Source organism: Triplophysa dalaica, chromosome 8 (genome assembly GCF_015846415.1).
Source record: "Triplophysa dalaica isolate WHDGS20190420 chromosome 8, ASM1584641v1, whole genome shotgun sequence".
Classification (NCBI taxonomy): Eukaryota; Metazoa; Chordata; class Actinopteri; order Cypriniformes; family Nemacheilidae; genus Triplophysa; species Triplophysa dalaica.
In genome coordinates, this window is record NC_079549.1 from 11,132,789 (window position 1) to 11,146,387 (window position 13,599).

General features: G+C 34.8%; 6 protein-coding genes across 7 annotated transcripts; all 6 read left to right on the top strand.

Annotated features, from left to right (window-relative positions):
- The first annotated feature begins 25 nt into the window (after nt 1-25).
- On the top strand, nt 26-4,411 carry LOC130427357 (gamma-crystallin M2-like). 2 transcript variants are annotated; one of them, XM_056754780.1, is made up of 3 exons: nt 26-52; nt 3,554-3,796; nt 4,136-4,411. In XM_056754780.1, exons 1-3 carry the CDS (start codon nt 26-28, stop codon nt 4,409-4,411), a joined length of 546 nt encoding a protein of 181 aa, XP_056610758.1. The 2 variants fall into 2 exon arrangements, with proteins under 2 accessions (XP_056610758.1, XP_056610759.1); XM_056754781.1 differs by lacking the exon at nt 26-52 and adding an exon at nt 3,349-3,357.
- LOC130427511 (uncharacterized protein C2orf80-like) lies at nt 95-2,417 on the top strand. The gene is made up of 8 exons (XM_056755032.1): nt 95-261; nt 525-606; nt 720-802; nt 927-1,008; nt 1,088-1,165; nt 1,476-1,563; nt 1,653-1,753; nt 2,337-2,417. Exons 1-8 carry the CDS (start codon nt 221-223, stop codon nt 2,415-2,417), a joined length of 636 nt encoding a protein of 211 aa, XP_056611010.1. The 5' UTR covers nt 95-220.
- A 244-nt stretch (nt 4,412-4,655) lies between the features above and the next one.
- Nucleotides 4,656-6,071, top strand: crygm7 (crystallin, gamma M7). Its single transcript, XM_056755114.1, is given in 5 exon segments — nt 4,656-4,679; nt 5,488-5,506; nt 5,509-5,644; nt 5,646-5,723; nt 5,777-6,071. Coding segments are annotated over 5 exon segments (552 nt in total).
- Nucleotides 6,072-7,460: 1,389 nt separating this feature from the next.
- si:dkey-57a22.14 (gamma-crystallin S-1) lies at nt 7,461-8,159 on the top strand. The gene is made up of 3 exons (XM_056755309.1): nt 7,461-7,469; nt 7,552-7,794; nt 7,893-8,159. The coding sequence occupies exons 1-3, from the start codon at nt 7,461-7,463 to the stop codon at nt 8,157-8,159; spliced, it is 519 nt and encodes a 172-aa protein (XP_056611287.1).
- A 1,206-nt stretch (nt 8,160-9,365) lies between these two features.
- Nucleotides 9,366-10,187, top strand: crygm6 (crystallin, gamma M6). The gene is given in 4 exon segments (XM_056755115.1): nt 9,366-9,380; nt 9,547-9,771; nt 9,943-9,982; nt 9,985-10,187. Coding segments are annotated over 4 exon segments (483 nt in total).
- A 1,418-nt stretch (nt 10,188-11,605) lies between these two features.
- On the top strand, nt 11,606-12,372 carry LOC130427387 (gamma-crystallin M2-like). The gene is made up of 3 exons (XM_056754836.1): nt 11,606-11,614; nt 11,755-11,997; nt 12,100-12,372. The coding sequence occupies exons 1-3, from the start codon at nt 11,606-11,608 to the stop codon at nt 12,370-12,372; spliced, it is 525 nt and encodes a 174-aa protein (XP_056610814.1).
- The last annotated feature ends 1,227 nt before the right edge of the window (nt 12,373-13,599 follow it).

The window sequence follows — 13,599 nt, forward strand, 5'->3', positions numbered from 1 at the left end:
ACCTTACACTTGTCTATTAAATTTCATGTCAAATGTTCATCTCACTTTTCCCGTTTACTGTTTGCACTCTGTTTAGTGTTGCCAGTGGCAGTGGATGATCTACTAGGTAAAATTATTGTTTCACAAAATATTTATTTTTAATATGTGTAAGTCACACTGCTTAAAATTAAATTTTAGATTGAATGACAGAAGCAGATTTTTTGAGGTTTAGGTGTCTAACATGGAAGTTAAGCGAGTGAAGAGGGATGTTAAAGCTTTGCTGTAAGTAATCAATATATTCACAACTGTAATATGCTGCACTGAAATAAATGGGACATAAAAGAACAGTCTTACATGTTTATTCTGTAAGCATTCAGTTACCTTTAAAAAAATAATTTTATCGATAAACACGTATATAATGAACCAGTGCATGTATATATGTGCTGCGTATACAGCAAACTTCTGTTGATGACGCACAAATTTTAAACGCATCTTAATAGGATTTTAATTGTTAAATAAACTTTTTTATGTAAATTACATCAAAGTGGTGAATACATTGGACAAAGACTTAGAGAAAATGGATTTGATCCAAAGGGGAAAGGCACATCTACCATGTTAGATGATCTGGTAAGTGTTGTTAAGCCATTAATAGTTATATGACCCTATAATTGTTTCATGTCACACACGTTATGGAAAAACAGTAGTCAGTGTTACTAAAAATGCAACTTTTGCACATTCAGGCACATTATGACTTGGCTATAAGTGTGGCTTTGTGGTGGCTCAATAAAGAGAATGGGAAGAATGCAGGAGAGAATGATGTCATGTGAGTTAGCTATAACATTTGACCATTATGTCTAAATTGATAGGATTGATGTTGTAATGGCAGTGTGTTTGCCATATATTTGATCAACATGTGTGTTTTATTTCATTGTGGTCTATGTTTATAGAGGAATTGGTAGTCCAGGACAGTACCCTAACCACCAGGAAAGAGAAGCAATGATTCTTTCATCTTTTGCAGGAATGCTGCTGGTAGGTTTCAGCAGGGAATGTTCAGTATATACTATCTCTTTTAGCCTTGTGTTTTCTCTCATTCTGCTTTTATTTTCAGAACAGTTTACCTATACAAGATATTCTGTCGTTGTATAACTGCAAGCCATCTGCATTACACCCACAGAACCACAGTAAGGTAATGAGAAAACAATATAGTTCAAAGTAATTCATAGCAAGTAATTGGTTGGCGTAAATGTAAACTGATGGTGTTTAAGACAACAATACAATATACTTTTTAAGTTACGTAGCTTTCCTTTTTCTTTTATCTCTTCAGGTAACCCCAGACAGACTGTTGACATCATGGCTCATTGAGGGCCATATCATGGGTTGCGGGATTCATTTTATTATTTTGCTTTTATCTAAGTCACCTCAAACTTCTGTGAAGACAGTTTTAAATATTTTGGGGTTTATCAAAAGAAAAGGGAGTGACTTATTTTCTTCAACAGGGCAATATTGTTCATCCATTCTCCCTTTCCTATCATCCATTTGCAATGCTTGGGTCATTCAAAGCGGTGGACCACTCAAGAAAACACAGTAGGCCAATGTGACCAATTGCATATCAGATTCATTATTTAAAAGCAGAGCCAAGGCTTTATTTCTCGTTTCTATTGTCTCTTTGCCAGCCCTAGTGCTGAAACGGCAAATGAAGGAGCAGAGTAAACAGAATGTTTCTGCAGGAACTGAGACATCCTCCACCTCGTCCTCTTCTAGCTCATCATTAAGTGTGAGTGATAGTCAGTTTTTACACAAACACATCTGACCACGTACTGTTATCAGCCCGAGATGACTGTTTAAAACCTGTGTTACACCTTACGTGGAAGAACCTTGCAAGTGCATGGCAGGCATTTGGGTGAGATATCAACCTATTTATCAAAACAGTCATTTGCAACATAGTATTTTATGAAGCAACAGATAAAAGTAATGTATAATAATTATAATACATAAATAATAATATACCAAATCTATATTTCATCTATATTCCATGTATGATGCAAGTCATAAAAACAGTGTCAAGCACACAAACAACATGTTCTATCAAGTAATTCTGACTCAGTTTAGACGGTCAAATTGGTAAGTGTAGATTAATTGGCATTTCATTTGTAATGGATTCAAACGCTAATTTAGACACAAGCATTAATTTTGAGCTAGTAAAACATGCCTCAAAAGTACACAAATGGTGGACCCAATTAAAAAGGTGATGATAACAAGAATTGATAAACTTAGAGTTGGAATCTACTGCCATCATGTGGTCAGAATATGATCTGTTTTTTATATGAATTGTTGCATCTGGTTTCTGTTAAATACAGGACAGTGAAGATACTTTAAAAGATGAAAGAGAACTCTGTGAAGGATCTCAAGAATCTCTGCAGGACGGAAGACACATATAGCAAACTAAGCATACATTTGTATGTTTATTTAGAGTTGGTCTGTACATCATGTAGCTTTATATGTTCAGTTAAAAAGACTTGTTTAGTTTTTACCTCTTGGTTGATAAAAAGAAGAATATTTCATAATGACCAATTTTTTTAACTAATATGTGTAAGATTTGACCAATGTGTCATATTTATAACATATAAAGGTAACACACCTTACAATAAGGTTGTATGATAATTATAATGCAAATGCAATAACTAATGCAATAAAGCATTAGCAATACTTCAGCATTTTATTAATCTTAGTTTAGCATTAACTAATACATTTTTTAAATGTTGTTAAATAGGTACTTTTTAACATTAGTTAATGCACCATGAACTAACATGAAGAATTGACATTAACTAACATTCTTAGTTCATGTTAGCTAAAGTATTTACTAATGTTAACTAATACAACCTTATTGTAAAGTGTTAGCCATTTAAATAATAATATGTCTTTTCAAAATTGTATTTTGTCCTTGCAATGTTACTATATCATGAATAAAAAGAATGCAACATTTACCATGGTTGATTTTGAGAAAATGTTTGTGAAATAAAATATGGTACAGCACCATGACAATTTGTGATGAGTTTATGCTTTCCATACTATATGCAATAATTCCACAAAACATAAAGCATTGCATTAGCATATGAACCAAAACAGAGGACGGCAGCTGAGGTTAGTTATTTGCCAGCTAGGAATTCTGATGTGATGAATCAGGGCTTTTAAATCTATGGATGGGATTAAGAGGTTGGCAGCAGAATCAAAATTCCAAATCCCAGTCATTGAAATGACAAATAAACTTTGATCCACCAAATGCTGATGGATGTTTATATAGCAGACCACATGTCCAGTTTTACCACAGTGTATCTGCATTAGGACTGTATCCTGTGGGTTCTTATCAAAATGAGCAAGGTACATTTAAAGTTAACAAATTATTTTGTGTAATTGTGGGTAATTTGTAATCCAATTATACAACTAATGCATTATATGAGAACTGAAATATATGACTTACAGATGTCTGCTCCAGAGGTTGTGCATCACAGGAAGCCACTATTGTGAAAATTTCTAGCCTATGTATTGCATACATCTATTAATCTTTTGCTTTCAGATTATCTTTTATGAGGAGAAAAAATTCCAGGGTCGCTCCTATGAGTGCGACAAAGACTGCTCAGACATGCACCAACATTTCAGTCGATGCAACTCTATCCGGGTGGAGAGTGGATGCTGGGTCCTGTACGAGAGACCCAATTACTCTGGTTTCCAGTATGTGTTAACCAGGGGTGAGTATCCCGACTATCAGCGCTGGATGGGCTACAATGACACCATTCGATCCTGCCGTACTATTTCCTCAGTGAGTACCTAATGAGAATTAACCATAGGCACCAATTAACATTTTCTTCATGCTTTTATTACATTGCATTTTTGTATTGTATTTTGTAAGCTATATTTTTGTTTTGTATAGTGCAGTCTTTGCAGTACATTTTGTCAGCATTTTGTTTCATTATTGGCACTTACAGTGTCAAATTGTATAGTGTGTGTTATAAATGTTTAAATGTAAATGAAACAAATTTCATTTCATTGTATATTTTGTTCTCTGTGCCCAAAGTGTATTATATAAACTGTTATTTACATTTTTTAACACAATAATGCATACTGCAACTTCACATTTAAACTGCACATTTTTTTGTAGCCCAGTGGTGATTCCTATCGCATCCGGATCTACGACCGGCCAGATTTTCAGGGTCAGATGAAGGAGTTCAAAGATGACCATGAGTCACTTGATGAAAGTTTCCAGTGCCGCAGCATTCACTCGTGCAATGTGATGGAGGGCTACTGGACCTTCTATGAGCATCCCAGTTATCGTGGCCGTCAGTATTTCATGCCTCCTGGCGAGTATCACAAGTTCAGCGACTGGGGCGCCATGTGTGCCACCATCGGCTCCTTCCGCAGGATCACAGAATTTTAAAATCCACATTATTAAGATAATTGTGCCTTATTTGGCATAGACTTGTCAATAAAATGTTACATAACTATGAGCAGTGTGTGCTTATGATGGAGATGCGTTATTACTCAAGATGAATAATCATTATTTCACAAACGCACACAAATCTCAGTTATACACATCTCACACAAAGTAATGTGAAATAATGATCTAAATTATCTTAAACATTATTATTGTATAAGGGAGTTTATCAAAAGTTGTCACTAGGATGGTACTAATATGCACTCCTATGGTATAAAAGCATACATTTTGACAGGGTACCGCCCTCTAGTAACAACACTCAAAAAAATTTAACAGTGATTTTACATGAAATGATTTGCACTCAAAAATATAAATAAAATATTAAGTCAAATATTTATATTAGAATTCACCAAAAAATGTAATTTGTTAATTAAATGCTTGTTTTTAAATGAACATAAATCATATATGTGCATTTTTATAAATCCTACTAAATATATCTGCCCACAGATTTACTTTCTAGAGTGAACTTTTTTCCGAGTGTAGTCACATTCAGAGAAGTCTGAGTTAAGCTTTAATTGTCTGGTGTTGGGACTTTTTTGTTTGTTTGAGCATAATTATACACTTTCCAATAAAGTAACTTCTTCTTTTACATTTGTTACCGATCATCTTGTTATTACAATATTTTTCTTTACATATTTAACATTTTGAAACACACCAGGGAGGGAATATTTCAGAGGACAAAAGTGCTGTGTTGTTTACCCTTACCTATCCAGCATCTTTCAATAGAGCTGATGGTTCTAGAAAAACAGACGGTCCTGTTTACAATTTATCTGTACTGTTTCTGCTGACATACATATGCTGGGATCTAAATAACAACACATGAACAACACAACAACATTTGTACTATTATCCTCTTGGATAAATATCTATAGTTCTGGCTCTGCTTGGCACCAGCAGTAGCAAAAGTTCAATCCCCTACAATCATGGGAAAGATCTGTATGAATTATAACTTTTATTCTTGTTAAATTTTTGTGAATTGTGCATTTCTCAATCAATCACAATATTACTTTTTTCTGTAGATTATCTTCTACGAGGATAGAGCTTTGACGGCCGTCACCATGAGTATATGGGTGACTGTACTGATCTTCATTCTTACATTAACTGCTGTCACTCCGTCAAAGTGGACGGTTACTTCATGGTCTAAGATCGATCCAGCTACATAGGCCGCCAGTACTTCACAAAGAGGCGAGTACACTGATTACATGCGCATGATGGAAATGAACGATTGCATTCGATCCTGTCGTATGATCCAATGGTAAGTCTAATGCTTATCGTAATGGTTTTGTTTGAATTAGTGAACTCAAGCAGTCACACTGTTCTTGCCCATCAGCATCATGGCACCTTCAGAATGAGGCTCTATGAACGTTCTGACATGGGTGGCCGAATGATGGAGCTCATGGATTAGTGCCCCAACCTCATGCACTGCTTCCACATGTCTGATTTTCAGTCCTGCCACGTGATGGACGGTCAATGGCTCGCATATGAGCAGCCTAACTTCATGGGCAGGCACTTCTATCCGAGACCCGGCGAGTATAGGAGGTACAGTGACTGGGGCGGAATGAGTTCCAGGATTGGCTCCATCAGACAGATCAGGGACCTCTGAAGAAAGGAGTCCTTGTGAAACGTCTGCTGTATGCTCTGTTTCACACACTAAATAAATTGGTGTCTTTGCTTAAGTGTGTTCAGTTTTGTTCATCTCTCCTTTTTTAGGATTCACTGCCTGGTGAAGACACTTGCTATAAGCTGCCAGACTTCATCTCACTGTTTGGAGAGCTGAATAAAACAAAAGAAACAGTTTCTCTCATTACAACAGGTGTCTGGTGTTCTCTCTGCTTTTAATGTGCATAGATCTTATAATCTGGTATGGTAAAAAACTAATTATAAACAGATGACGTGTTGAAAAACTGTAATTTAAATCTTCTATGGTTTGTATTTATTCCATTTTGTATAAACAATCGTAAAAACAGAAACCTAAAATTTGCAGATTGTAATGGATAAGAGAGTTTTTGCTAAATGTTTACAGGGGGTCTACAAAAACTAGTTTTTAAATATTATTGTTTAAATTCTGAATGCATAATGAAAATATACCTGTTACATTTCTATAGTTTATTTAGTGATTATGTATCGAGATTTTGAATTTAAAAATAGTCAAAAGATATATCTACAGTACGTATTATTATAAGCAAGTATTAAATAAAATATTTTTTCTGATTCTCTAATTCTCAAGCCAGAACATGATTGAACAAATTTAGAAACTTCTTTGAAACAACTAAACTGCAAAACCATTTTTATGGTGTTGAAGAAGAAAATAAACAAAATAAATGTACGGTTCACACATTAATGACTACTGTAAAAAACGTTAAATTAATGAGTCAAAAATACAATTTTTTTTTTTTAATCAGTTAAATATAATTTACGTTTAATTGACTCATAAAGCTATCAAAAAATTCAAAAAGTCAACTGAAAGTGGTGAATTTTTTTTATACAGTGCTTATCTTTATGAGATATGCCAACTCTATAAACTCACTGTAGTTAATAAATCTCATATGCATTGCAATTGAAATTGTATTGAAACGACTGGCTTTTTGACATTTATTGGATCATAACATTATAAAAGTATTTATTTCTGTCTGTTTATACAGTTCATAAAAAAGTTTTTCTTGGTTAAACGTAATACTAGTCAATGACTAATATTTTAAAGATGAATTAACTTTATGGCAAACAGGTAACATTTTTTAACAGTGTTTTTAAATTTTTTTCTTAAGTAATATAAAATGTACACATGTTTCAGCAAAAAGTTTTTTTTTATTATTGTTTCTAATAATTACATAAAATGTGTTTTAACACAAGAAAAAATAAAACGACTAATGTTTTAAAACCAATTATAACAAGTCATGCAGTGTCGGCACTTCACATCCACTATATATACAGTGCAGGCAAGTGTTTTCAAAGTTAAAAACAGTGCTCCAACGATACACCTGGAGTGACAAAAATGGGAAAGGTAAAGCAATATACAGTAATAAGGAAAATATGAAAGGTTCTACATTAATGCTAAATAAATCATGATATTATTCTTGTAACAGATCATTTTCTACGAAGACAAGAATTTTGAAGGTCATCATTATGAATGCAGTGGTGATTGTGCAGATATGCTCTGCTATGTCAACCGCTGTAACTCTATCAGCGTGGAGGTCGGTTGGTTCATGGTCTATGAACAACCACATTACAAAGGCCAGCAATACCTCCTCCAGAAAGGAGACTACCCTGAGTATGACTGCTGGATGGGCAAAAATGATTCTGTATGCTCCTGCCAAGTAATTCCCATGGTAATGATACTTTCTGCTTTGTTTTTTAACAATCTGTCTACCAAAATGAGAGTAAGTTGACATACACACATTTCTGTCCCTCTGTTTATCAGACACAGCAGTCTTCACATGAAGTGAAGCTTTTTGAGAGGATGGAGTATGGAGGTCAAATGATGGGTCTTGTGGAGGATTGTCCATGTGTGATGGACAGGTTTCATACAAACCACATATTCTCCTGCAAGGTAATTGGTGGAAACTGGCTGTTTTATGAACACTCCAACTACAGAGGCAGGATGTACCTCATTAGACCTGGAGAATACACCAGATTCACTGAATGGGGAGGCAGGAATGCCCTTGTGGGTTCCATCAAACGAATCTTGGATTGAGTTGTACAGTATGTGTTTTAATTCTACATCTCTTCTCAGTAAAACTTTGAACTTCTCTTTGTTTTTAAATGCATGTTTTAAAATCGAAAGGGATCTTAATGATGTTCAAAAGATCAATATTGATATAGGGCTATTGATCAATAAATACTATATTACAATCATTATTTTTGTTACTATATTTATTACACTTGATTATCATTTTTTATTGGTACATCTAATGTTGACGAATTGTGGCCATTTCAGTTCAGTGTCTGTTGAATTTCCACAAAATGAATCCTCATGAGTAACATAAAGTCATCCAACAGCAATGTGAAGGACTGACACCATGATAAGACACATGAAAATTGTGATAAAAATTGAGGTTATCACAAAAAAATAATGTAAGAACCTTTTCTAAATACAAATACTGTTGTTTTGCTTAAAAGTAAATATGATATTGTTTTCTTGCATTATTTGATGTCTGAAAAAATACCGAGCACATTTTTCTTGTTATTTCAACCTGTTTCTCTAATTTTCATTTTCTGCATGTAGATCCAAATAGAAACACTATTTTTTTAAATGTGGGAGAATTATTGAAATATTGTTAGTAGTTAACAGAATGAAACTAAATTTAGCATTTTATCTAAACACACTAAGTTTACTGTTCAAATGTGTGATATTGGAAAAAATGTATTTGCATTGCTTATTGCCTTTATACCATATCATACTGATTCAAAACATTCCAAATTCAATACCTTGCATTTTATTAATCCTGAGGTAAATACTATGCAAGAAACATCTCCCGAATGCACAGGGACGCATATTCAGTGATGTACCGTTAGTTTATTGGTAAGATTTATTTTCAATTTAAAATTATGTATATACTATACCCATTCATACATTATATCTATTAGTCACCTAATTTTGTGGAACATCTATTGCTTTTCCATTAATTCATTGTGCTGATGGCAGGCAGATTGAAGCCTCAGCCTGCTGGAGAGGTTTCTGTGAGAATTTTGATGAATATGGAACAACTGCACCAGGGATAAAGTCAAACATAACCACACTGTTTCATTGTTTCCCTGATTACTTTCTCCCTGTGCTACATTTATTTGAATGACAATGCTTTACGCTGTGCAATCACACAGCTGTTCCTACAGTATAGGTTTTATAAAAGACAGTGATACTGGATGCCCGTGATAAGCAATAGCCCCGCAAGGTGCCAACATGACTATTGGAAAGGTAAGATGGCACCTGTTGCTGTCATTGTCTCAGCTAATACTATTGCAATAGCATGAATGTAGTTTACAGTTCATTATTCATATCATAGTATTGCAGCCAGGTGATGGAAAAGTGTTGCAAGGTAACTATTACTGTACTGCAGTGTTGTGTCTTTTATCTTTACTAGATCGTTTTCTACGACGACAGAAAGTTTCAGGGCTGTGACTGTGCAGATCTGCACACATATTTTACCAAATGTCAATCCGTCAGGGTAGAGAATGGGTTCTTCATGGTGTACTAACATCCACATTTTATGGGCAAGCAGCACTTCCTGCAAAGGGGCAACTACTCCGACTGTCAGCGCACGACTGGTTTCAGTAACTGTTTCAGATCATGCCGCATGATTCCCATGGTGAGATTTTGAGGTCTGTGAAAAAAAAAGTCATATACAGTATATTTCAATTTGAATATATTAATATGCAGTATAACACATAATCAAAGTAATCTGTGATATGCCATTTGAAAATTAAAGTATGAATGTGTTCATATATTACTCAACACAAACCAAATATGTTTCTTGCAGTACAATGGTGATTACAGAATGAGACTATATGAGGGGGCTGATATGATGACTGCCCTAACATCATGGACCGCTTTCACACATCTGACATCCAGTCCTGTCACGTGATGGATGGCCATTGGCCCCCTTACGAACAGCCCAACTACAGGGGCCAAATGTACTACCTTGGACCAGGTGAATACAAGAAGTACAGTGAATGGGGTGGAACTTGCCCGAGAATCGGATCCCTCCGAAGAATCACCATTTAACTAGATCACATGAATTGCATCACATGCAGTGTGAAATAAATTCATTCAACTGAAATGTCTGCTTCTTTGACTGTTATTTCTACTCAAATGTAAAATTGATAACACCAACATAATTTCTTAATCTCATGGAATAAATTATATCTGTCACTTAAATGATCATAAATAAGTGATGATATTCAACCCAACCAATACTCTCAACTACACCTTTGACAAGTGACCTTCTGTTGCAAACCTGGTTACCGGACTGGCAAACATTCATTGAAATTTTCAGTAGGGAAAAACTGAGAGAAAACTGTCCATGACACATGCTTTTGGCTGAACAATGTAGGGCTCCATCTGGATTAACTGTCTCATTGTAGGTAGATCTATCGAAACCATCACTGTCCAAAACAAAAGCAGCCCTGCTATTTAAAGGCACAGCAAGCTCGAACATGTTAGAGGATGTTTTTTAATTCATATTCACGTGAAAGTGCTTCAAAGTCGATAGGGATGAAGAAAAGTAGCCATTTTTCTTGAACATGCGATTTGGGTTTGAATGGAAGCTTTGCAATTTAAGGAAGGCTTAATAACAACCCCTGATCAAATATTACTGGATTTATAGTGAAAGTAAGTAGTTATGTTGTGGTCTGTAAAAAACAATATTTTTGTTATCTTGTTTTTGAATTCCTTTGTGACTCTGCATTAATACTCATATTGTAATAATGTACTGCTGTTTTAGGACCTTGAAGTTAAATGATTTGCTTTGCTTGTATACATCATGATTAAAAGGAAATCATTTTGATGTTAAATGTTTTAAAGAAAATATTTGTGTAGCTTAATGTGATGCATTAGCCCTTGTGATAGGTGTCAGTGTCAGTCCTAGACTATTGCAATGTTAACATATTATGATAATATTATTGACCGGATCCCTTAGCATTAGTCTATATCTATAGCTATAACTGACTATGAGCTTCAAAAAAAAAATATCATTATTATTGATGGTTTATCCAGAGAGCATCAAGTTAATAAAAGAATAAATCTATTTCGGTGTTTTATTATTTTCCTTTCTCAATAAGAGAGCATGTTTGCTTCAGAGGACAAATATTGTTGGAGTTGAGTAACTGCTCCCTCTGTTGAATGACATCTTTGTTGCAACAGGGATGTTCCATATTGTTCCGCATACATTGTGCTTTGAATGTGCTTGTAATGTACCAGTCCTTTCCCTGGTCCATGCAAGAGAAAACACCAAACGTGTAATTATTTACCCCTTTTCAAGTAAAATCCATATTTTTAAACCCAATATTGTTTTTGAACAAAAAGGTAAACATGTGCCAGTAGCCTGACATTTTCCTATGTGTTCATTTGAATAACAATACTTTGTTTGTGAAGAGGCTGTATAAAAAGCTTGGGATGCATATGGAATCTCTCCAACAGAGACCATGGGCAAGGTAGGATTTTTGGCACCACTCTCACTGTGTATATGCTGTTTTCCAGCGGCCTTATGTAGGCTAACATTGGATACAAACGTCATGTGTTTCTCTGCATTAGTACTTCTAATGTGAAATGATCATTTTGCTCCCTTTTTCAGATTGTTTTTTACGAGGACAAAAATTTTCAAGGTCGTAGTTATGAGTGCAGCAATGACTGCACAGACCTTCACACTATCTTCGGTCGGTGTAACTCCATCAGAGTGGAAAGCGGCTGTTTCATGGTATATGAGCGTCCCAATTATATGGGCCACCAGTATTATATGAAGAGAGGCGAGTATCCTGAATACCAGAGATGGAATGGCTTCAGTAGCACTATTCGATCCTGTCGCATGATTCCAGCGGTGAGCTCAGTTTAATTTATTGCTTTTGTGATAACATTGATACCCCCACTGTAACCTTATCCTATCAGGCTAAATAATTTCTTTGGATTTTGAAATGAACAGTACAGAGGATCATATAGACTGAGGATCTATGAGAAGGCAGACTGCGGAGGTCACATGATGGAATTCACAGATGACTGCCCCTGTGTGTCTGATCGTTTTCACCATCGGCATGTGTACTCCTGTAATGTGATGAATGGCTACTGGATCTTCTATGAATATCCAAACCACAGAGGAAGGCAGTACTTTCTGAAACCCGGAGAATACAGGAGATACCGCGACTGGTGTGCTACCTGTGCCATTGTGGGCTCCTTCAGACGAGTCGCCGATTATTAGCCATTCAGCTTGAACTGATTAATATGAACTGTTTCTTTTCTGTTCATGGGCATGCCTGTTTAAAAACATTTCATATGAGGTACCTGAATAAAAAGTAAATAAAAAATGTTTTTCTAATAATAAAGTGCTGTATCATTTTGTTGCATATCAACACTAAATCATAATATATCACATTTTGTATGATTTTGATAGGACACCACATTCCTATTTTGTTTCAAATGACTAAATGGTGAAAAAACACTTTCAACACTCACACATAGACACAGGATTTGAAATCAAACAACTTAATGCTGCAAAAAGTGTTTGCATATGTATTAAACAATTGATCAGATTTGTATAAATAATTATGTAAAATTATTAAGCATCAAAAACCACACATTGTATCTCAGCAGACTATTACCTATTAAAATACAAGCCTGATCTCACATTAATAATTCAATGAGAATCTTACAAAATGTGTAGGAAAGTACCACACCTTACCCCAAACCAATACGGTGAACGCAGATCATATACTAAAAGTTACAAATGAGATCCTACGAATTTATGCAAATAGCCATGCACTTCACAAAATAGTCAGGAGATGCCACAAAATATTTTTACACTGTCGGAAAAAATTACAAAACTGCACCTTTTACCATCGCCGGGGGTGGGGGATGTATGCTCAAGGGCTTCTTTTTGTGCCTAATAAGTTAACAGGATAACAACTGTACCCTAAAAACCTATTACATACATGGTTGTTTGTGTGTAAAATGTCCACTGAATGAACCCGTCATGAGGAATGCAGTTAAGAAAGTGCTTGTAGGTAACTGGAAACAAAATGTTCCCTGTGTGCAACATTTGAATATGCCTTAAACAAAAATATAGCATTTAAGTAATTTAATTTAGTTAAAACAGAATGTAGTGCATACATTGTTCATTATTCTGATGATTAGTTGTTGTTGAAGTTCCTCTTTAATATTTTCAGATGGAATCACACATTTATTAACTTATGTTTAAACAGAATTTGTGTTGAAGGTGAATAGTGAATAGTGTATAGAAGCTTTATTTGTTAATAACGATTCTTTTCACTTTTCACATTTTATGTTTTAATGATATTGATGATATTGACAGTTGACATGAAATTAATGAATTTCAAACTATAAAAAGTTTTTTTTGGTCACATTGTTTCTGTGCTGTAATTTTTAAACATCTGTTGGTGGAGATTTTTTTCTCTGAAGACTGCATCAG

What these genes read in the sequence shown, in the direction of transcription:
- LOC130427387 (XM_056754836.1), top strand. An exon ending in CCTGTCGCATGATTCCAGCG is followed by an intron (nt 11,998 to 12,099) that starts GTGAGCTCAGTT and finishes TGAAATGAACAG; the next exon opens with TACAGAGGATCATATAGACT.
- LOC130427511 (XM_056755032.1), top strand. Translation starts at nt 221, where the DNA reads ATGGAAGTTAAGCGAGTGAAGAGGGATGTTAAAGCTTTGCT. An exon ending in GCAGGAGAGAATGATGTCAT is followed by an intron (nt 803 to 926) that starts GTGAGTTAGCTA and finishes CTATGTTTATAG; the next exon opens with AGGAATTGGTAGTCCAGGAC. An exon ending in CTTTTGCAGGAATGCTGCTG is followed by an intron (nt 1,009 to 1,087) that starts GTAGGTTTCAGC and finishes TTTTATTTTCAG; the next exon opens with AACAGTTTACCTATACAAGA.
- si:dkey-57a22.14 (XM_056755309.1), top strand. An exon ending in CCTGCCAAGTAATTCCCATG is followed by an intron (nt 7,795 to 7,892) that starts GTAATGATACTT and finishes TATCAGACACAG; the next exon opens with CAGTCTTCACATGAAGTGAA.
- LOC130427357 (XM_056754780.1), top strand. Translation starts at nt 26, where the DNA reads ATGTCAAATGTTCATCTCACTTTTCCC. An exon ending in ATGTTCATCTCACTTTTCCC is followed by an intron (nt 53 to 3,553) that starts GTTTACTGTTTG and finishes TTTTGCTTTCAG; the next exon opens with ATTATCTTTTATGAGGAGAA. An exon ending in CCTGCCGTACTATTTCCTCA is followed by an intron (nt 3,797 to 4,135) that starts GTGAGTACCTAA and finishes ATTTTTTTGTAG; the next exon opens with CCCAGTGGTGATTCCTATCG.